General features: G+C 43.7%; 1 protein-coding gene across 2 annotated transcripts in view; it reads right to left on the bottom strand.

Moving 5' to 3' along the window:
* Nucleotides 1-6,227: 6,227 nt before the first annotated feature.
* LOC115150456 (growth/differentiation factor 11) overlaps nucleotides 6,228-24,936 on the bottom strand; it is a 48,678-nt gene continuing 29,969 nt past the window's right edge. The window contains exon 3 of one of the 2 annotated variants that reach the window (XM_029693769.1): nucleotides 6,228-9,182. In XM_029693769.1, the coding sequence (XP_029549629.1) occupies nucleotides 8,802-9,182 (381 nt within the window). In that variant the 3' untranslated portion in view covers nucleotides 6,228-8,801. The remainder of the gene's footprint in view (nucleotides 9,183-24,936) is intronic. The other variant, XM_029693770.1, reaches the window with a different exon arrangement.

The following is a 24,936-nucleotide window of genomic DNA, read 5'->3' as shown; positions in this document are numbered from 1 at the left end:
TGTAGCCATTATTGGTTTAAGAAAAATACGTGTTAAATTATTTACTGAAATGAACTGAAGTAAAACATTTAAAGAAAATGCTGAGCAGTAGTTAGCTGCTTTTCCTTCACTCTGCGGTCCAACTCATCGCAAACCATCTCAATTGGGTTGAGGGCGGGTGAATGTGGAGGCCAGGTCATCTGATGCAGCACTCCATCACTCTGCTTCTTGGTAAAATAGCCCTTACGCAGCCTGGAGGTGTGTTGGGTCATTGTCCTGTTGAAAAACAAATTATACTAAGCGCAAACCAGATAGGATGGTGTATCGCTGCAGAATGCTGTCGTAACCATGTTGGTTAAGTGTGCCTTGAATAATTAATAAATCCTGACAGTGTCACCAGCAAAGCACCCCCACACCATCACACCTCCTCCTCCATGCTTCACGGTGGGAACCACACATGCAGAGATCATCCATTCACCTCTTCTGCGGTTGGAACCACAAATCTCAAATTTGGACTCATCAGCCCAAATGACAGATTTCCACCAGTCTAATGTCCATTGCTCATGTTTTTTGGCCCAAGCAAGTCTCTTCTTCTTATTGGTGTCCTTTAGTAGTGGTTTCTTTGCAGCAATTCGACCATGAAGGCCTGATTCACACAGTCTCTGAACAGTTAATGTTGAGATGTATCTGTTACTTGAACTGTGAAGCATTTGTTTGGGCTGCAATTTCTGAGGCTGGTAACTAATGAACTTATCCTCTGCAGCGGAGATAACTCTGGGTCTTCCTTTCCTGTGGCGGTCCTCATGAGAGCCAGTTTCATCATAGCGCTTGATGGTTTTTGCGACTGCACTTGAATAAACTTTCAAAGTTATTTAAATGTTCCGCATTGACTGACCTTCATGTCTTAAAGTAATGGACTGTTGTTTCTCTTTGCTTATTTGAGTTGTTCTTGCCTTAATATGGACGTGGTATTTTACCAAATAGGGCTATCTTCTGTATACCACCCCTACCTTGTCAGAACAAAACTGATTGGCTCCAACACATCATGGAAAGAAATTCCACAAATTAACTTTTAACAATGCATTCCAGATGACTGGCTCATGAAGCTGGTTGAGAGAATGCCAAGAGTGTGCAAAGCTGTCATCAAGGAAAAGGGTGGCTACTTTGAAGAATCTCAAATATAAAATATATTTTGATTTGTTTAACACTCTTTTGGTTACTACATGATTCCATATGTGTTATTTCATTGTTTGTCTTCACTATTATTCTACAATATAGAAAATAGTAAAAAATAAATAAAAGAACCATTGAATGAGTAGGTGTGTCCAAACTTTTGACTGGTACTGTACATATAGGTAGAGGTAAAGTGACTATGCATGATAGAAGTTGTTAAGAAGCCTTTTGGACCTAGACATGGTGCTCCGGTACCGCTATGACTAGGGTGACTGGAGTCTTTGGCAATTTTTAGGGCCTTCCTCTGACACTGTCTTGGATGGCAGGGAGCTTAGCCCCAGTGATGTACTGGGCCATACACACTACCTTCTGTCGTGCCTTGCGGTCGGAGGCCGAGCTGTTGCCATACCAGGCGGTGATGCAACCTGTCTGGATGCTCGAGGGTGCAGCTGTAGAACTTTTTCAGGATCTGAGGACCCATGCCAAATCTTTTCAGTCTCCTGAGGGGGAATAGATGTTGTCGTGCCCTCTTCACAATTGTCTTGTTGTGTTTGGACCATGATTGGGGATGTGAACACCAAGGAACTTGAATCTCTCAACCTGCTCCAGTACAGCCCTGTCGATGAGAATGGGGGTGTGCTCAGCCCTTCTTTTCCTGTAGTTCACGATCATATCCTTTGTAGCCATTATTGGTTTAATATTTTATGCAGTAAAGTATAGTAACAAATTTAGCTGTAATGTTTGTGGTACCAATGAAAATGACTAATGATAATAAGGGGTAGATGTGCAAGTTGGACATAACGTGTTAGTGGCTGAACAATTGCCACTTTAACCAGTGCCTGTTACTTGTAGCTTACCTGAGGTGATCTGATTGTCCTTTAAATGCATGAATTCCCTGTGGCTCAGTTGGTAGAGCATGGTGTTTGCAATGCCAGCATGGTGTGCAACGCCAGGGTTGTGGGTTCGATTCCCACGGGGGGCCTGTAAAAAAAAAAAATGCATGAAATGAGATGTATGCATTCACTACTGTAAGTCGCTCTGAATAAGAGCGTCTGCTAAATTACTAAAATGTAAATGTAAATTGAGCGCTCTCCATCAAATGAATTAGCAGATGCTCTTATTCAGAGCGACTTACAGTAGTGAATGCATACCTCTCATTTCATGCATTTCTTTTTTTTGTACTGGCCCCCCGTGGGAATCGAACCCACAACCCTGGCGTTGCACACCATTCTGGCACTGCTAGTTTGATGGTTTTTCATGGAACACATCACAGAAAACTGTGGCTTTTAGTGGTCCATCAGTGGAGGCTCCTCAGAGGAAGGGGAGAACCATCCTACTTGTTGAATATTAGAAGGAAAAAAAGTGAAACATTTAAGTTATTTTTTTAGATCAAACTATTCTAAATATTCACGTCACCAAATAACTGATTTAAAAACAGTTTTGCAGTGGTCTACAGTAGCCTCAACAGCACCCTCTAGGGTAGCGAGGACAGCTGTTTTCCATCCTCCTCTGGGCACATTGACTTCAATACAAAACCTTGGAGGCTCTTGGTTCTCACCACCTTCCATAGACTTACACAGGAATTATGATGACTTCCGGAAGACATCCTCCAACCTATCAGAGCTCTTGCAGTATGAACTAACATTTTGTCCATATAATAAAAGGATCAGAGAATTAATCTAGTACTGAAAGCATAAGCTACAGCTAGTAGCTAGCACTGCAGTACATAAAGTGTGGTGAGTAGACAACAGTTGGAACAGTTTTGAGAAGCAGCAGAGCGAGAGCTAGCTATATTTAATTTATATTTTTTTCTTCATTTACCTTTCACCTCCTTAGCTAAAGCAGCTAATTTAGCCTACTCCACAACCTGACTCAAGCAGAGATTAATGCTGTTTATGTTAGCTAGCTGGCTAAGGCTATCCAACACGGCAACTCTTTTAAGTCAAAGTAAGCTTTCGGTTTTATACATTTATTTGCACCGGGCCTGCCGGTGTAACTGCTAAACTGCTTGCTGTACACTGTACTTCGTGATTGTATACATGGATTGGATTGTGGGTTTACTAGTTTGTTGACTATAACGTTAACATGGTAGAGGTTTTTGCGACTGGTCACAGACCACTGTTGTCTTGTGCACTGAAGTCTACAAGCGAAGGGAAAAGGTGAGAGGAGAACGCGTAGGTGCGAGAAGGAATTATACAACAAGCAAAGTGATTATGCTGTATGTGCCTGCTATGAAAGTGAACTGTGTGTGCGCGGGTGATCAGGGGTTTATTCATTCCACCAATTCTGTTGCAAAACATTTCTTAAATGGAAGCAAACAGAATGAAACTGGGAGAGATGTACCCGAATTTGTCCAATAGAAACTCAAATTTTAGTTGCAACTGTTTGGACTAATGATTAGACCCTAGATCGGCTAGATTCAGGCAAGAGTGTGAAAGGCGATATTGAATGTCTGTCTCACCTTGATTACTCCAATTTGTATCTCAACCTGTGCACCTACATTTTTAACTTTAATTTGTAGGCTAGGTTGTAGCAACCTCGTGATGGGTATTATATAGAGCAAATTCGAGTACCATGTAACCTAAACCTATTGATGTTACATTTAGCTAAGTGAATGGAATATGAATGACAGTCATCCAATATGCTGCAATAGAAATAAGGCCATGCTTATATAAAAAAAATACGTCATGAACCGCAGCTGTGGTCCAATAGGCCAGAAATGAGTCTTGAATATTTAGCTACAATGTATGTGTGCATAGGTGGGAGTTTGTGATTATGTCAGTGTGTGTGATTCTTGGTAGAGGAGTGTGTGAATGTTTGTTTGGTAAGGTTTCTGTTTGAGCATGTAAGGTTTATGTCATTGGTGGTGTCCGTGTTCTCTTCTCTGTGGTGGGTGGTCTGTGCATTTGCATCAGTAAAGAGCTCCGTCTTCAGTCTTATTTGTCCCTCATTGCTGCCCTAAATTAGGCTGATGAGAGGCCCTCCTATCAGGTGACATATTAATTGGGTCATACTGCATCCCATACGAAATCTAAACAATGGCCTCCCAACACTAAACCTTTCTCTTCGGGCTGGTTGCTCTCTTCTCTCTCTTCCACCAATTAGACTCAGAATTAATCTGTTTCCTGTCCCCCCACCCCACCCCCATCCCAAGATTCAGGGCACCACCAGGCAGTCACTGACCTCCTAAGCTCATTTTATGTGAGCCATTACAGGCATGTGGATGAGTTAGGAGCTGGATAATGCTTTTCAATTAAGGTGTGGCAGTGGGCTAGGGTAGTGGTAGCCAGAGATAAGGAGAAATTACGACCAATCAGCTGTGAATTTCGTAAGCTAAATAAATGATTTATTGTACAAAATAAGACAGAAAATAAAACAAAATAACAATGGAACAGTTATTCATATGCAAAACCATTAAACTACAACATTGGGTTGAATTGTATCTACATAACATGAACAAATGAAAGAGAAATAAAAGTGGGCAAAAACATTAGAAGCGGAGAACCTGTCCAAAACATCATAAAATGTCAACATTTGGGTATTTATTTACATAGATTTTTTTTCCTCTCATATTTAAATATATGAAAACACTTTCTCATACAGTGCCTTCAGAAAGTATTAACCCCCTTGACTTTTTCCACATTTTGTTGTTACAGCCTGAATTTAAAATTGATTAAAATTAAATTAAAATTTAGTGTGTCATTGGCCTACACGCAATACCCGTTTTTTGTACAAATTAATTCAAAATGAAAAGCTGAAATGTCTTCAGTCAATAAGTATTCAACCCCTTTTATGGCAAGCGTAAATAAGTTCAGGAGTAAAAAAGTCACAAGTTGCATGGGTTTAACATGGTTTTTGAATAACCACCTAATTTCTGTACCCCACACATACAATTATCTGTAAAGTACCTCCGTCGAACAGTAAATGTCAAACACAGATTCAACCATGAAGACCAGGGAGGTTTTCCAATGCCTTGCAAAGAAGGACACCTATTGGTAGATGGGTAAAAATAAAAAAAAGCAGACATTGAATGTCCATTTCAGCATGGTGAAGTTATTAATTACACTGGGTGGTGTATCAATATACCCAGTCATTTCAAAGATACAGGCATCCTTCCTAACTCAGTTGCCGGAGAGGAAGGAAACCGCTCAGGGATTTCACCATGATCAACAACTTTGTAGTTACTCCACAACACTAACCTAAATGACAGAGTGAAAAGAAGGGAAGCCTGTACAGAATTTTTTTTAAATTCCGAAACATGCATCCTGTTTGCAATAAGGCACTAAAGTAAAACTGAAAAAAATATGGCAACGAAATTAACTTTGTCCTGAATAAAGTGTTATGTTTGCTGAAAACAAAACACAACATATTTTCAAGCAATGGCGGGGGCTGCATCATGTTATTGGTATGCTTGTAATCGGCAAAGACTAGGGAGTTTTTTTTGTTGATAAAAATAAATGGAATAGAGCTAAGCACGTAAAATCCTAGAGGAAAACCTGGTTCAGTCTTCTTTCCAATAGACACTGGGAGACAAATTCACCTTTCAGCAGGACAATAACCTTAAACACAAGGCCAAATATACACTGGAGTAGCTTACCAAGACAACATTGAATGTTCTTGAGTGGCCTAGTTAGTTTTGACTTAAATCAGCTTGAAAATCTATGGCAGGACTTGAAAATGGTTGTCAAGCAATAATCAACAAACTTGTCAGAGCTTGAAGAATTTAAAAAAAGAATGTGCAAATATTGTGCAATCCAGGTGTGCGAAGCGCTCACTCACAGCTGTAATCGCTGCCAAAGGTGATTCTAACATGTATTGACTCAGGGGTGTGAAATATTATGTAATTAGACTTCGCAAACATGTCTAAAAACATTTTTTCACTTTGTCATTATGGTGTATTGTGTGTAGATAGGTGAGAAAATATTTTATACATTTTGAATTCAGGTTCTAACAATGAAATGTGGTATAAGTCAAGCGGTGTGAATACTTTCTGAAGGCACTGTACATACCAGTATACATACACAAAGTCAAGATGCAACTTTATCCACAGCATTAACCAGAGTTAACCAATGGTCCTGGGCACAGCTATTTATTATTCTTTTGTCAGCACAAATTACCTTTAGCTATTTGCTTCAGTCACTCTTTTGAACTCCACTGTAAATTTCTCAATCTGGATCTGAGATCAAGGTGACCCTGTGGCTTTAGTCTACGTTTTTGGGTTTACTATTCTGGTTACATGTTTGTACATATTAACTCATAACAAAACCTAACTGTCCAATTTCTTAAGCAAGGTTTCACAATGCTAAAGTGAGGTAGACATACTTTGAAATTCATTGATTTGATCTGAATAAATATACACTTGACCAGTTGAATTGTTTCCAACCACTGCCCATAACACATTTTTTTCTCCCTTTGAAATTGTTTAGCATATTCCTGCAGTTACAAAAGTTACAGCACACAACATGTCATCCTCTACTTTGGCTAACGATCCCTGGATACTTTTTCCCATTCTAATATGGGCACTCTCACTCAAAACACACAAAGGCAAAACGTGTCTGTGTTAGACAGTCAACACAAAAAGTAGCTCAAATTCAAAAGGACAAAAGTCTGTCAAAGTTGATAACAAATTGATTGAAGTTGATGGAGGGGCATTTCCAGTTTTAAGCGTTCTATGTTCATCGGTCCAGACACTTGTTACACACATGACTTATCACCCCGGGAGGGCGATGAGGCCTTTGGCCGCTGGTCAGTCGAGGTTTCTGGGTGTAAGAAGAGCGTGAGAATATGGACAGGCCTCCGCTTCAGACAAAAAGGAAGTCAGGAAAGCGTGATGGTAACAAAAGAAGTGAGAGGCTGACTAGTTTATCCACACGGTGTATTGCCAGAAGCTTGGACAGTTATTTTTTCAATTGTAAACGCTCGTGCTTGATTAGGTAAAATACAAACACAAACAACAACATGACTCCTCACGCTATGAACGTCCCATAGTGCAAAATTTATTGTTGGTAAGGTAGTGCCCAGAAAGGATTTTTTTGTACCCCTTTTAATTATATACATATATTATTTATGTCAGAAGGCTCTTCCTTTTCCCAACAGCGTAGTGCTTTCGTTTACAACAAAGGGATATATTCACTTTGACATCCAGGAAACAAGACAGACTTCAAGCTTCTTATCTACAGTCTTTCAAGCACGTCCAATATTTACTGCATATTACAGGTGGGGATGGGGGCACCGGGATATTCAATCATAATATGTTCTCTAAACTAGAAATGGCATTTCAGCTGTATTCTCATCTGTATCAGTGTTTTCCTTATTTTTATGATGCACAACCTAGCTCTTCTTCCCTTAGTAGCACAAAGGCCTATATCAATCAAGCATTTTAGTTTCTTTCCAACACAAGGTTGTCTTCTTTGCCACAACCATCATAACATTCCCAGAATACATTTGGTCCTCTACTCATTGGGGTTGTTTGTGTAAATTAATGTATTGGATAGTAGTGGGAATGGTAATTGCAGTGTGCAGAGTGAAAATGACAAAAGTATATAAGTAGGCTATATTCATGTGGACCACATTTGTCAAGGTACTTGTGGGGTTCCCGTTCACTCTGAATTTACTCCATACAAAATAATCTGACAATTACAGTAGTGTAAACTGGCACCCTTGCATGATTCCCATATTGTTGATTTTAAAATGCTCTTGGATTTAGTCTATTACATATAAAATATGATCTATACAAAGATCTAACAAGCCAAAACCTGAATTATTTTGTGTGTTCTTAAAACTTTGTGTGGTCTAGATTAAGAGTTACTTTGACATAATGTTTGTCTTAGTTCATCTAATATCAGGTTGATATTGAGGTCATCTGAGCTGTTATGTGAGCTTCTGCAGTAAAACATAGGGAGAAAGTATAGAAACCCTTTCCTGTTCACTTTAAGGTAGTGAAAACTCTATTTTCTTATTTTAATGTTTTACAAGATTACAGGTAAAATAAGATCAAAGTAACTGTGAAAGGGTTCTTGGATTCTCAAGAATTTCACACTGGGGTGCAAGTTACATCTACAGACGGCACACAGTTTGCTTTTGGATCTCAACACAATCTCTAGAACATGACTATTTTATTAAACAACATTTTGTATTCATTTCATGAACTTTTAGTCTAAAAGTAGACAAGGATTTTTTTGTTGTAATGATGCTAAAAGTGAAAGTTGTGGAAAAATTATAATATACTGTAACTGCTTAGGAATGTCTCCCTCCATCAGCCTGGATCCACTATCCCAGACATCTCAATAAAGACACCATCTTTTCAAAGAACCTGATAAACATTTTCAAAGAAAAAAAACACAAAACTAACGAAAACATAGTTGTCTTATTTACCATCAATTTCTTAAACTGCTCCACAGATACACCCCCTTCATAATCGTCAATATATATATTTCTACCACTCAGCCTCACTCCTATCTTCATTTTATATTACCTTTTTACATGTTGGACTAAAATGAATAACTAAGAGAATGGAGGTCCAGTGGGATGTTTTGTGGCAGAGTGAGAGGGGGGAATAAAGTCTGCTGCCAGAGGAGGTCTCAGTCAGGGTTCTGGGTGGAAATAATGCAGAGTTGGGTGTGCATGAGTATGCATGACTTCCATTGGGCCTAAGAGCAGCCACACCTGTCTACTACCATACCAGGGATCTTGCCATGGATGATCTGCTGCTTGTCGTTGAAATAGAGCATGTTGATGGGTGACATCTTGGTGGGGGTACAGCAGGGCCCTGCTGAGCCTCTGGGGTTGGCGTGTTGTACCAGGTGGGTGTGTGGGTACTTCTGCATGAACATGTATTCACACTGACCCGAGCAGTAGTTGGCCTTATAGCGCTTGGGAGCGATGATCCAGTCCCAGCCGAAGGCCTCAAAGTCCACCGTCAGCGGGTAGCGGCAGCAGCGGGACTCGGTGGAGTGCTCGTCACAGTCCAGTCCCAGGTTACGTCGGGAACGTTTGGTCGTCTCGAGAACCTTAACGTCCAGGAACGGCTGCTGGAGTCAGGGGGGGGGGGACGACAGGAGGAGAATGGAGGTGATTAAAAGAGAACTCAAACAGTGAGGCGAGTAACGCTTCTAAGAAAAATCTTGGGTTACTGGGACCAATTAACATCACTGGAGGAAAACAAAAAAGATGCACTCCTCTAAATACCCCTTACTAACTTTGGTTTCAAAGACACGGAGTACCGAGGAAGATGTGAGTAGTATCGGTTGATGCAAAGCTGACCTTTTAACATCAATGGAAATGCCAACATTCTATACGCTTAGCTTGATCTATGACCTCTGAGGTGATCCGCAGGTTACCATAACCTTGACCCTTATGCACTGCAAGAGCAGTGACTATTTTACTCCAGCATTGTAACGTGTACGCTGGGAGCCGGGAAGCAAGTTCAGGGAGTGACTTTAATAATAAATAACAGGGAACAAAACAAGAAACACGCGTACAGACATGAAACAGAACAGAAACAATAAATCCTAGGGAAAGAACCAAAAGGGAGTGACATATGTAGGGAAGGTTTACCATCAATTTCTTAAGCTGCTCCACAGATACACCCCCTTCGTAATCGTATATATCTACCACTCAGCCTCACTCCTATTTCATATTACCTTTTTACATGTTGGACTAAAATGAATAACTAAGAGAATGGAGGTCCAGTGGGATGTTTTGTGGTAGAGTGAGAGGGGGGAATAAAGTCTGCTGCCAGAGGAGGTCTCAGTCAGGGTTCTGGGTGGAAATAATGCAGAGTTGGGTGTGCATGAGTATGCATGACTTCCGTTGGGTCTAAGAGCAGCCACACCTGTCAACCACCATACCAGGGATCTTGCCGTGGATGATGATCTTCCTCTATTCAGTCAGGTGATTGAGTCCAGGTGAGTCTGATGAGGCGCTGATGCACATAATGATGGTGACAGGTGTGCGTAATAATGAGCAGCCTGACGACCTTGAGCGTCGGAGAGGGAGTATACGTGACTGTACCCCCTCCCTGATGCGTGGCTCCAGCTGCAGGATGCCGACCAGAGAGATGATCCCGGGGACCAGGAATGGACCTGGCGAGGCCGGCCGAGGCGCGGGGACCTGGTGAGGAGCGGGAACCTGGCGAGCCAACCGAGTCTTGGGAAACCTGTTGCGCCAGCCAAGGCGTGGGAGCCTGACCAGCTAGCTGAGGCGTCCTCAGTAGACACGACAACAGACGCTTGACAGGGCAACCGAGTCTTGAAAATCTGATGAACCAGCTGAGGCATGGAAGCCTGACGAGCCACCTGAGGCGTCCCCGGTTGCGGCACCCGGATCCGACGTCACCTACAGTCACAGAAAACAAACAAAAAAACTCCCTGATGCTCCCCTTTGGTGAGGCATTATTCTGTAACGTGTACGCTGGGAGCCGGGAAGCAAGTTCAGGGAGTGACTTTTATAATAAATAACACAAGGAACAAAACAAGAAACACGAGTAGCGTACAGACATGAAACAACGGAACAGAAACAATAACGCCTAGGGAAAGAACCAAAGGGAGTGCAATATATAAGGAAGGTAATCAGGCAGGTGATTGAGTCTGATGAGGCGCGTAACGATGGTGGCTCGTGTGCGTAATAATGAGCAGCCTGACGACCTCAAGAGTTGGAGAGGGTGTATACGTGACAAGCATGTTTATTTTACAAAGTCCTCATCTCTCCACAGAAAACCCAGCTGGACTTGAGCACAGTTTTTTGTGACGCTTTCAACAGAAGAAATAAGCTGAAAGGCCAGAAGGGTCAACCCACGTCAGCTTAGGGCTTTCTTTGGGGGGCAAAGGATTGGGGGGTTAACCTTGTTTTTAGATTTGTGTTTTGTTTTATTTTTGTACACGGGCCTCTGTATCTCTGATCTTTTCTTTCTTCTCCTGAAGGAAAACAGAGCTTGCTGCTGTGCAAGGATTCATTGGCCGAGAGGCCAGAGTCAACCCCTGGGCCGTGCTGTTTAGAACTGACCCAAATGAAATGACCAGTGGGATACCATTTCGTAATGCTTAATGGGGCCAATCATGTGGCCTATATAGTGCTGTCACACACATGACACTTCATATGCATTCATGACAGTGTTACGTTCCACAGCAAGGAAACCAAAAATTGTCACTCAAACTGAAGGGGGAACTAACAAAGAGTCACTGACAACAACCAAAATGTAATAGGTGGGGTTTTAGAAAGGTTTCTGAAAGACACTCGGGGGTGTCCACTGAAAGTTGACTAGCAACAACAACTGGGATCTAAGACACCCACCATGAGTGTCTTTCAGAAACTTTTCTAAAACTCCACCTATTTCATTTTGGTTGTTGTCAGTGACTCTTTGTTAGTTTCCCCTTTGCCCAAGAAGATGCAAACTAAATAAAAACCCACACCAAACTTAAGACAGGAAGCAAACTAAAAGGTGGAGCAAAACGAAACAGGGAAGATCAGGTAAAGGATTATTTATCTAGAAATCAACTAGGGAGAGCCAACTAAAACTGTTAACCCTCCGCATCTCTCAAGCCAACTGGAGCCCTGGGCCAGCCACTCTTAAATATCACCTGGGACAGCACAGGTGAAACAACTTCCGAATAACAAGGTGATACCAATCGGTGCGCCCCACGTGCTAATGTCCAACTTCGAAATATAAATGAAAAAACGAAAGCCTGTTATATTTTTTGTTGGACAATTAAATACAAGACAAAACAGCCACTTATTTTATATATACTGTATATATTTTAATTTTATTTTTACAACCTTACTGCCTAAAACTCTAAAGTTGAGAAACATAGGTAAAATCACATACGTTTCTATAACTCTCATCCCCTTGGAGCAAGCCCAACCAAAACAAAATGAATCTCCAAAATGGCAAAGCGTGCAGTCAAAATAAATTGTGAGCCAGGGCTACACACTGGCTGAACACAAAACGTAATGACTGCCCACCCTCGAAAGACAATTAGCAATGAAGTTGTCCTTACCACAGACATGTTTGATTTCAAGGGGAAACTCCTGCAATATCCATTGTAACTTTCCCCTCGTGATTTTCCTCAGTGGATTGGCCTCAGGAAAACGATTGGCAGCACACATGATGGTTAAGAGAAACTGGTTACCACTCTTGGCTTTGGGCAAAGGACCAACACAGACCACCAGAACCCTGTGGAAAGGTTTGTCAAAAGCAGGAATTGGCTACAAAGGTGCAACCAGTGCAGTTTGGTTCAGTTTACACATCCGCTGGTAAACGTGACAGGATTTACAGTAAGACACAACATCATGTTTTAGACCAGGCCAGAAGAAGTTACGCAAGATACGGTCATACGTCTTTTTGACCCCAAGATGACCTGCCATACTACCATTGTGAGCCAACCTCAGTATCTCTTGTCGAAGCGTAACTGGAACGACAATTTGAGGTACACTGGGCCAATCGTCTTGCCCAGAAGTGGTGCGAGAACACCATTTCCTCATTAGAACACCATCTCTGTCAAAGTAACCCCCACAAACTTAATCAAACTCCTCCTCTGGATGTATCTCAGCAAAAAGAGAGGAGAGGGAAACTGCGTTTCTCTGTTCAGCAATCAGCTGCTTCCTAGACGTGTCAACTGTAGGGACCCTCTTCCTTCAGCGGTCCTACAAACTCACTCACCTTTGGGTTTTTCAAAGGGGGGTTTTCAAAGGAGAGGTCAACTCAGGGGTTTTACCGAAATCAGGATCACCCATAAACGTCTCAGAGAGATCAACCATGGTGGGATCGTTGACAACCTCCTCAACACTAAACTTGCTCCCAGAAACTTTCTTAGACATAACGCGTGTAATGGCACACGCTGGGAACATGCTAGGGTACTTTTCTGATAACCCATTAGGTTCCTCTACTCTGTGTTCCTTCCAAACAACAGGTTTTGGCACGACCTTCCCTCCAGCCAAATTATTTCTCAAAATTAATGAGATCCCTTCACCGGTAGGCTAGACCTCACTCCAACGACAACGGAACCAGAAATAAGATCATACTTGAGTTCCACATTATAGAAAGGAACTTCCATGCAACCAATCTCCACGCCTTGTCCTAACACACTGTAACCAGTTGCTGAAGTATCAGACAAAGGCAAAACACCCTCCAAAATGAAGGACTGGATTGTCACAGTATCTTCACTGGCTGCTTAACCACTCTACAGAGACAAGAACACATCTGAAACAAACGGTTTCACATCTGATCCAAAATCTTGTTAAGGAGAAACACCAGTCCCATCCAGAGACTTAATGGGCTGGAGTGGGGCAGACCATTTAGGAGGGTGTTTTGTCTTTGTCTGATACTTCAGCAAGTCACCGGGGTCTGACAACTTGGATGGAAAATTACTGAGGATAATAGCGGACGATATTGCAACTTCTACTTGCCATATCTTCAATTTAAGCCTACTAGAAAGTGTGTGCCCTGGAAGGAAGCAAAAGTCATTCTGCTACCTAAGAATAGTAAAGCCCCTTGGCAGCAGCTAATGGAGATCCATAATAAATTTAAAAAAATGTATTTTTCCTCACTCATTTAGGGCAATGTGTCCTTTCTCATGGAAATAATGAAAAACTGGCGGATACGAAAAAACAGTTTTCTGCCGATCATTGTGCACTGTAAAAAAAGATTGAAACCTCGCGGTAGGAGGTGACTTCTCTGGATTTTGCATAGGTATAACTACTGGGTGCTTTGTTTATCAAGGTAGTTTTATGTGTCAACACAACTCATCTGCAAGGACTGCAGCTTTCTCAAGAGCGAGATCCTTGTGCTCAAATGTAGGTAGCAACCCTTTCGTGAAGGCAATTCTTGAACTGCTCGAGAAGTATGAGTGTCTTTAAATCATCAAGGTTTTAACAGTGTCAAAATCTGAACTCTGGTCAAGAGAAAGTAGCGTACACTTTCTTTTCCCACAAGAACACTTTGGAGGAGCAGTGACTAAATGTCTCGCAGACATTTTAGGGATGTGGCAATCCGCTCAAACAGAGTAAAATATACGTCCATCTCCTTTTCATTGAAAGGCGGTACAAGTTGGCTGTTCCGACCAAGCCTGCCTGGATTCGAAATGCTTCCAGATCTCTCTCTTAGTCGAATGGCATGCTCACATTCCTGTTCCCTTTCCTTGTGCTTAAACTCTAATTTCTGTTGCTCCAATCTCTTCACAGTCGCTTTCATTTTCCTTATGCTCAAGCTCCCATTTTGCTTTTAGTTCTACCTCTCACCGGTGCACATCTATGGAGTGTACTCTACCATCTTTAGGACATATTTCATCATCCTCCCTCTCCGGACAGATTTCCTCCTCCACCAAAGCTGATTACTGCTTTTGAATCAGCACGTTTAATCACTTCTGCGTTATAAAAGGTACTAGACACGGACACGAATGATCCATTAGTAGTTTGTTGTAACCAAGTATTGGTGCTAACCGTGTGTTATTGGATGCTAGCATGCTAGTTAGCTACGGCGTCATAGGATACGGTGCACTGGAAGAAGCTGGAAGAATACTGTACCAAGTTATCTAGCTGAATAAACTAAGTTTGAGCCTATTCCTGGGAACATTGAACCACTGTAGCTTACATCAATTATAATTTCTAAAGTGGAAGTTGGAAAGTTATATTTGAGTGTCATTGAGTGTTCATTCCAATCTCCTTTGCATTAGCGTAGCCTCTCCTGTAGCTTGTCAACCATGTGTCTGCCTATCCCTGTTCTCTCCTCTCTGCACAGGCCACACAAACGCTTCACACCGCGTGGCCGCTGCCACTCTAACCTGGTGGTCCCAGCGCGCACGACCCACGTGGAGTTCCAGGTCTCCGGCAGCCTCTGGAACTGCCGGTCTGCGGCCAACAAGGCAGAGTTCATCTCAGCCTATGCTACCCTTCAGTCCCTCGACTTCTTGGCGCTGACGGAAACATGGATTACCACAGAAAACACTGCTACTCCTACTGCTCTCTCCTCGTCTGACGACGTGTTCTCGCATACCCCGAGAGCATCTGGTCAGTGGAGTGGTGGCACTGGAATCCTCATCTCTCCCAAGTGGACATTCTCTCTTTCTCCCCTGACCCATCTGTCTATCTCCTCATTTGAATTCCATGCTGTCACAGTCACTAGCCCATTCAAGCTTAACATCCTTATCATTTATCGCCCTCCAGGTTCCCTTGGAGAGTTCATCAATGAGCTTGACGCCTTGATAAGTTCCTTTCCTGAGGATGGCTCACCCCTCACATTTCTGGGTGACTTTAACCTCCCTACGTCTACCTTTGACTCATTTCTCTCTGCCTCCTTCTTTCCACTCCTCTCCTCTTTTGACCTCACCCTCTCACCGTCACCCCCTACTCACAAGGCAGGCAATACGCTTGACCTCATCTTTACTAGATGCTGTTCTTCTACTAATCTCACTGCAACTCCCCTCCAAGTCTCCGACCACTACCTTGTATCCTTTTCCCTCTCGCTCTCCTCCAACACTTCTCACTCTGCCCCTACTCAGATGGTATTGCGCCGTTGCAACCTTTGCTCTCTCTCTCCCGCTACTCTCTCCTCTTCCATCCTATCATCTCTTCCCTCTGCTCAATCCTTCTCCAACCAATCTCCTGATTCTGCTTCCTCAACCCTCCTCTCCTCCCTTTCTGCATCCTTTGACTCTCTATGTCCCCTATCCTCCCGGCCCGCTCGGTCCTCCCCTCCTGCTCCGTGGCTTGACGACTCATTGCGAGCTCACAGAACAGGGCTCCGGGCAGCCGAGCGGAAATGGAGGAAAACTAGCCTCCCTGCGGACCTGGCATCTTTTCACTCCCTCCTCTCTACATTTTCTTCCTCTGTTTCTGCTGCTAAAGCCACGTTCTACCACTCTAAATTCCAAGCATCTGCCTCTAACCCTAGGAAGCTCTTTGCCACCTTCTCCTCCCTCCTGAATCCTCCTCCCCCTCCCCCCCCCTGCGGATGACTTCGTCAACCATTTTGAAAAGAAGGTTGATGACATTCGATCCTCGTTTGTTAAGTCAAACGACACCGCTGGTCCTGCTCACGTTGCCCTACCCTATGCTTTGACCTCTTTCTCCCCTCTCTCTCCAGATGAAATCTTGCAACTTGTGACGGCCGGCCGCCTAACTACCTGCCCGCTTGACCCTATCCCCTCCTCTCTTCTCCAGACCATTTCCAGAGACCTTCTCCCCTACCTCACCTCGCTCATCAACTCATCCTTGACCGCTGGCTACGTCCCTTCCGTCTTCAAGAGAGTGAGAGTTGCACCCTTTCTCAAAAAACCTACACTCGATCCCTCCGATGTCAACAACTACAGACCAGTATCCCTTCTTTCTTTTCTCTCCAAAACTCTTGAGCGTGCCGTCCTTGGCCAGCTCTCTTGCTATCTCTCTCAGAATTACCTTCTTGATCCAAATCAGTCAGGTTTCAAGACTGGCCATTCAACTGAGACCGCTCTTCTCTGTGTCACGGAGGCTCTCCGCACTGCTAAAGCTAACTCTCTTTCCTCTGCTCTCATCCTTCTAGACCTATCTGCTGCCTTTGATACTGTGAACCATCAGATCCTCCTCTCCACCCTCTCCGAGTTGGGCATCTCCGGCGCGGCTCACTCTTGGATTGCGTCCTACCTGACAGGTCGCTCCTACCAGGTGGCGTGGCGAGAATCCGTCTCCGCACCACGTGCTCTCACCACTGGTGTCCCCCAGGGCTCAGTTCTAGGCCCTCTCCTATTCTCGCTATACACCAAGTCACTTGGCTCTGTCATATCCTCACATGGTCTCTCCTATCATTGCTACGCAGACGACACACAATTAATCTTCTCCTTTCCCCCTTCTGATAACCAGGTAGCGAATCGCATCTCTGCATGTTTGGCAGACATATCAGTGTGGATGACAGATCACCACCTCAAGCTGAACCTCGGCAAGACGGAGCTGCTCTTCCTCCCGGGAAAGGACTGCCCTTTCCATGATCTCGCCATCACGGTTGACAACTCCATTGTGTCCTCCTCCCAGAGTGCTAAGAGCCTTGGCGTGACCCTGGACAACACCCTGTCGTTCTCAGCTAACATCAAGGCGGTGACCCGATCCTGTAGGTTCATGCTGTACAACATTCGTAGAGTACGACCCTGCCTTACACAGGAAGCGGCGCAGGTCCTAATCCAGGCACTTGTCATCTCCCGTCTGGATTACTGCAACTCGCTGCCGGCGGGGCTCCCTGCCTGTGCCATTAAACCCTTACAACTCATCCAGAACGCCGCAGCCCGTCTGGTGTTCAACCTTCCCAAGTTCTCGCACGTCACCCCGCTCCTCCGCACACTCCACTGGCTTCCAGTTGAAGCTCGCATCTGCTACAAACCATGGTGCTTGCCTACGGAGCTGTGAGGGGAACGGCACCTCCGTACTTTCAGGCTCTGATCAGTCCCTACACCCAAAGAAGGGCACTGCGTTCATCCACCTCTGGCCTGCTCGCCTCCATACCTCTGCGGAAGCACATTTCCCGCTCAGCCCAGTCAAAACTGTTCGCTGCTCTGGCACCCCAATGGTGGAACAAGCTCCCTCACGACGCCAGGACAGCGGAGTCAATCACCACCTTCCGGAGACACCTGAAACCCCACCTCTTTAAGGAATACCTGGGATAGGATAAAGTAATCCTTCTACCCACCCCCCCCAAAAAAGATATAGATGTGCTATTGTAAAGTGGTTGTTCCACTGGATATCATAAGGTGAATGCACCAATTTGTAAGTCGCTCTGGATAAGAGCGTCTGCTAAATGACGTAAATGTATGTGCAACTTTTATGTCAACGCTTTGCAATGACGAGCTGATTCGCCTTCGTACATTTATCTAGCATCTCCCATGTAGAGCTTTCCACCAACGCTTCCAACTTAAAGTCCATGGCTCTTTTTTTATTATCTTGTGTGTTTATGCAACTTTCAAAATTATTCCACCAATCTTATAACCCTTCAGGGTTACCCGTCAGTGACACTTAAATATCTGGACACAGCAGAGCTTCAGAGTAGGTGATTAGAGCAACTACCATACTCATGGGAAACAATATCCTGGACGAGCCCCCATTTTGTTACGTTCCCCAGCAAGGAAATAAAAAATTGTCACTCAAACTGAAAGGGGAGCTAACAGAGTCACTAACAACCAAAACAGGTGGTTTTAGGAGGGGTTCAGAAAGACACTCATGGGGGTGTCCACTGAAGGTGACGAGCAACAACAACTGGGATGTAAGTCACGCACCATGAGCGCCCACAAAGAAGATGCAAACAAAATAAAACCCCACACCAAACTTAAAGTCAGGAAGCAAAACGAACACAGGGAAGATCAGATAAAGGATTGTTTTTCAATAAATTAAATAGGGAGCTCCAACTAATGGTGTTATTAACCCTCCACATCTCTCAAGCCAACTGGAGCTCTGGGCCAGCCACTCTTAAATATCACCTGGGACAGCACAAGTGAAACAGCGTCCGACTAACAATATGGACAAACCAACACAGGTATAACGCATACTGACTAACGAGGTGACACCAATCTGTGCGCCCCACGTGCTAACATGCTAATGTTCAACCTCTAAAAAATACATGGAAAAACCAAAGCCTGTAACAGACAGTTCATGTGTTTGTATTACTAGCATAAACTTGACATACTGTATGTAGTAATTTGGGTTTGAGATTGGATAGCTCATATCAAATAAAATTGTATTGGTCATGTAAGCATATTTTTAAGATGGAATCACAGGTCCAGCAAAATTAAAGAATGAGCAATGTCAGAGTCCAGAATATATACATTGAACAAAAACACAACATGTTTCATGAGCTGAAATAAAAGTGTATTTCTCAATTTTTGTGCACAAATTTGTTTACATCCCTGTTAGTGAGCAGTTCTCCTTTGCCAAGATAATCCATCCACCTGACAGGTGTGGCATATCAAGAAGATGACTAAACAGCATGATCATTACACAGGTGCACCTTGTGCTGGGGCCAATAAAAGGCCACTAAAATGTGCAGTTTTGTCACAATGCCACAGATGTTTCAAGTTTTGAAGGAGCATGCAATTGGCATGCTGACTGCAGGAATGTGCACCAGAGCTATTGGCGGAGAATTTAATGTTAATTTCTCTACCATAAGCCACCTCCAACGTCGTTTTAGACAATTTGGCAGTATGTCCAACCGGCGTCACAACTGCAGACCACGTGTATGGTGTCATGTGGGCGAGCGGTTTGCGGATGTCAACGTTGTGAACAGTGACCCATGGTGGGGTTATGTTATTGGCAGGCATAAGCTACGGACAACGAACTCAATTGCATTTTGTCGATGGCAATTTGAACACTCAAAAGTACCGTGACGAGATCCTGAGGCCCATTGTGAGCCTCATTTCAAGGTTTCTGTGACCAACAGATGCGAATCTGTATTCCCAGTCATGTGAAATCCATAGATTAGCGGCTAATGAATTTATTTCAATTGACTGATTTCCTCATATGAACTGTAACAGTAAAATCAATGAAATTGTTGTGTTTATATTTTTGTTCTGTGCATTCGGAAAGTATTCAGACCCCTTGACTTTTTCCACATTTTGTTACATTACAGCCTTATTCTAAAATAGATTCAACGAATAAAAATCCTGAGCAACCTACACACAATACACCATAATGACAAAGTGAAAACAGGTTTAGAAATGTTTTCTAATTTATATATATATTTTTTAAATACCTTATTTACATAAGTATTCAGACCCTTTGCTGTAAGACTCAAAATTGATCTCAGGTGCATCCTGTTTCCATTGATTCTCCTTGAGATGTTTATACAACTTGGAGTCCACCTGTGGTAAATTCAATTGATTGGACATGATTTGGAAAGGCACCTTTCTAAACTCAGCAAAAAAAGAAATGTCCTCTCACTGTCAACTGCGTTTATTTTCAGCAAACTTAACGTGTAAATATTTGTATGAACATAAGATTCAACAATTGAGACAAACCGAACAAGTTCCACAGACATGTGGCTAACAGCAATTGAATAATGTGTCCCTGAACAAAGGGGGGGGGGGGTCAAAATCAAAAGTAACAGTCAGTATCTGCATTAAGTACTGCAGTGCATCTCCTCCTCATGGACTGCACCAGATTTGCCAGTTCTTGCTGTGAGGTGTTACCCCACTCTTCCACCAAGGCACCTGCAAGTTCCCGGACATTTATGGGGGGAATGGCCCTAGCCCTCACCCTCCGATCCAACAGGTCCCAGACGTGCTCAATGGGATTGAGATCCGGGCTCTTCGTTGGCCATGGCAGAACACTGACATTCCTGTCCTGGAGGAAATCACGCACAGAACGAGCAGTATGGCTGGTGGCATTGTCATGCTGGAGGGTCATGTCAGGATGAGCCTGCAGGAAGGGTACCACATGAGGGAGGAGGATGTCTTCCCTGTAATGCACAGCATTGAGATTGCCAGCAATGACAACAAACTCAGTCCGATGATGCTGTGACACACTGCCCCAGACCATGACGGACCCTCAACCTCCAAATTGGTCCCGCTCCAGAGTACAGGCCTCGGTGTAACAAGCATTCCTTCGACAATAAACGCGAATCCAACCATCACCCCTGGTGAGACAAAACCACGACTTGTCAGTGAAGAACACTTTTTACCAGTCCTGTCTGGTCCAGCGACGGTGGGTTTGTGCCCATTGGCGACGTTGTTGCCGGTCATGTCTGGTGAGGACCTGCCTTACAACAGGCCTACAAGCCCTCAGTCCAGCCTCTCTCAGCCTATAGCAGACAGTCTGAGCATTGATGGAGGGATTGTGTGTTCCTGGTGTAACTCGGGAAGTTGTTGTTGCCATCCTGTACCTGTCCCGCAGGTGTGATGTTTGGATGTACCAATCCTGTGCAGATGTTACACGTGGTCTGCCACTGCGAGGACGATCAGCGTCCGTCCTGTCTTCCTGTAGAACTGTCTTAGGCATCTCACAGTACGGACATTGCAATTTATTGCCCTGGCCACATCTGCAGTTCTCATGCCTCCTTGCAGCATGCCTAAGGCACGTTCACGCAGATGAGCAGGGACCTTGGGCATCTTTCTTTTGGTGTTTTTCAGAGTCAGTAGAAAGGCCTCTTTAGTGTCCTAAGTTTTCATAACTGTGACCTTAAATTGCCTACCGTCTGTAAGCTGTTATTGTCTTAACGACCATTCCACTGGTGCATGTTCATTAATTGTTAATGGTTCATTGAACAAGCATGGGAAACACTCTGAATATCCTTGAGTGGCCCAGCCAGAGCCCGGACTTGAACCTGATCGAACATCTCTGGAGAGACCTGAAAATCCCTGACAGCGCTTGAGAGGATCTGCAGAAAAGAATGGGAGAAACTCCCCACATACAGGTGTGCCAAGATTGTAGTGTCATACTCAAGAAGACTCTATGCTGTATTTGCTGCCAAAGGTGCTTCAAAAAAGTACTGAGTAAAAGGTCTGAATAGTTATGTAAATGTATTTCATTTTTTTATTTGTAATAAATTAGCACACATTTCTAAACCTGTTTTTGCTTTGTCATTATGGGGTATAATTTAATACATTTTAGAATAAGGCTGTAATGTAACAACATGTGGAAAATGTCACGGGGTCTAAATACTTTCCGAAGGCAATATATACGTGTGTGGGTGTGTGTGTGTGTGTGTGTGTGTGTGTGTGTGTGTGTGTGTGTGTGTGTGTGTGTGTGTGTGTGTGTGTGTGTGTGTGTGTGTGTGTGGAAACCCCTTCAAATTAGTGGATTCGGCTATTTCAGCCACACCCATTGCTGACAGGTGTATAAAATCATGCACACAGCCATTCAATCTCCATAGACTGAAGAGCTCAGTAACTTTCAACATGGCACCGTCATACTACTTTCCAACAAGTCAGTTTGTCAGATTTCTGCCCTGCGAGAGCTGCCCCAGTCAACTGTAAGTGCTGTTATTGTGAAGTGGAAACGTCTTGGAGCAACAACGGCTTAGCTGCGAAGTGGTAGGCCACACAAGCTCACAGAACGGGATCGCCGATTGCTGAAGCGTGTAGCGTGTAAAAATGGTCTGTCCTCGGTTGCAACACTCACTATCGAGTTCCAAACTGCCTCTGGAAGCAATGTCAGCACAAGAACTCGTCGGGAACTTCATGAAATGGGTTTCCATTGCGGAGCAGTCGCACACAAGCCTAAGATCACCATGCGCAATGCCAAGCGTTGGCTGGAGCAATGGAAAAAAAGCTTGCGTCCAATGGACTCTGGAGCAGTGGAAACGTGTTCTCTGAAGTGATGAATCACGCTCCACCATCTGGCAGTCCAACGCAAGAATCTGAGAATGCTACCTGCCCAATGCATAGTGCCAACTGTAAAGTTTGGTGGAAGAGGAATAATGGTTTGGGGCTGTTTTTCATGGTTCGGGCTAGGCCACTTAGTTCCAGTGAAGGGAAATCTTAACGCTACAGCATAAAATGTCATTCTAGATGATTCTGTGCTTCCAACTTTGTGGAAACAGTTTGGGGAAGGCTGTTTCCTGTTTCAGCATGACAATGCCCCTGTGCACAGAGGTCCATACAGAAATGGTTTGTCGATCGGTGTGGAAGAACTTGACTGGTCTGCACAGAGCCCTGACCTCAACTCCATCAAACACCTTTGAGATGAATTGGAACGCCGACAGCAAGCCAGGCCTAATCGCCCACCATCAGTGCCCGACCTCACTAATGCTCTTGTGGCTGAATGGAAGCAAGTCCCCGCAGCAATGTTCCAACATCTAGTGGAAAGCCTTCCCAGAAGAGTGAAACCTGTTATAGCAGCAAACTCCATTTTGATACCCATAATTTTGCAATGAGATATTCGATGACCAGGTGTCCACATACTTTTGGTCGTGTGTGTATGTGTGTGTATAAATGTATATATACACACACACACACATACACGACCAAAAGTATGTGGACACCTGGTCATCGAATATCTCATTGCAAAATTATGGGTATCAAAATGGAGTTTATATGTAAAATGGAGTATATATATACACAGTGGGGGGGAAAAGTATTTGATCCCCTGCTGATTTTGTACGTTTGCCCACTGACAAAGAAAGGATCAGTCTATAATTTTAATGTTAGGTTTATTTGAACAGTGAGAGACAGAATAACAACAAAAATATCCAGAAAAATGCATGTCAGAAATGTTATAAATTGATTTGCATTTTAATGAGGGAAATAAGTATTTGACCCCCTCTCAATCAGAAAGATTTCTGGCTCCCAGGTGTCTTTTATACAGGTAACGAGCTGAGATTAGGAGCACACTCTTAAAGGGAGCGCTCCTAACCGCAGCTTGTTACCTGTAAAAAAGACACCTGTCCACAGAAGCAATCAATCAATCAGATTCCAAACTCTCCACCATGGCCAAGACCAAAGAGCTCTCCAAGGATGTCAGGGACAAGATTGTAGACCTACACAAGGCTGGAATGGGCTACAAGACCATCGCCAAGCAGCTTGGTGAAAAGGTGACAACATTTGGTGTGATTATTCGCAAATGGAAGAAACACAAAAGAACTGTCAATATCCCTCGGCCTGGGGCTCCATGCAAGATCTCACCTCGTGGAGTTGCAATGATCATGGGAACGGTGAGGAATCAGCCCAGAACTACACGGGAGGATCTTGTCAATGATCTCAAGGCAGCTGGGACCATAGTCACCAAGAAAACAATTGGTAACACACTACGCTGTGAAGGACTGAAATCCTGCAGCGCCAGCAAGGTCCCCCTGCTCAAGAAAACATATACATGCACATCTGAAGTTTGCCAATGAACATCTGAATGACTCAGAGGACAACTGGTGAAAATGTTGTGGTCAGATGAGACCAAAATGGAGCTCTTTGGCATCAACTCAACTAACCGTGTTTGGAGGAGGAGGAATGCTGCCTATGACCCCAAGTACACCATCTCCACCGTCAAACATTATGCTTTGGGGGTGTTTTTCTGCTAAGGGGACTGGAGAACTTCACCGCATCAAAGGGACGATGGACGGGGCCATGTACCGTCAAATCTTGGGTGAGAACCTCCTTCCCTCAGCCAGGGCATTGAAAATGGGTCGTGGATGGGTATTCCAGCATGACAACAACCCAAAACACACGGCCAAGGCAACAAAGGAGTGGCTCAAGAAGAAGCACATTAAGGTCCTGGAGTGGCCTAGCCAGTCTCCAGACCTTAATCCCATAGAAAATCTGTGGAGGGAGCTGAAGGTTCGAGTTGCCAAACGTCAGCCTCGAAACCTTAATGACTTGGAGAAGATCTGCAAAGAGGAGTGGGACAAAATCCCTCCTGAGATGTGTGCAAACCTGGTGGCCAACTACAAGAAACGTCTGACCTCTGATTGCCAACAAGGGTTTTGCCACCAAGTACTAAGTCATGTTTTGCAGAGGGGTCAAATACTTATTTCCCTCATTAAAATGCAAATCATTTTATAACATTTTTGACATGCGTTTTTCTGGATTTTTCCGTTATTCTGTCTCTCACTGTTCAAATAAACCTACTATTAAAATTATAGACCGATCATTTCTTTAAGTGGGCAAACGTACAAAATCAGCAGGGGATCAAATACTTTTTTCCTCCACTGTATGTATGTGTATATATATGTATGTGTATGTATGTGTATATATATATATATATATATATATGTATATATATATATATATATATATATATATATGACAGTACAGACAGTTTATGAATAGTGAAGCTGACTTCAGATGCATAATGCACATCAGATAAAAAAAAAATTGCATTGATAAAAGGATTGGTATTATAGAGAGCAAT

This window comes from Salmo trutta, chromosome 16, assembly GCF_901001165.1.
Source record: "Salmo trutta chromosome 16, fSalTru1.1, whole genome shotgun sequence".
Lineage (NCBI taxonomy): Eukaryota > Metazoa > Chordata > Actinopteri > Salmoniformes > Salmonidae > Salmo > Salmo trutta.
Note: the sequence above shows the minus strand (reverse complement) of the source record. Positions and strands in the feature narration are given on the sequence as shown.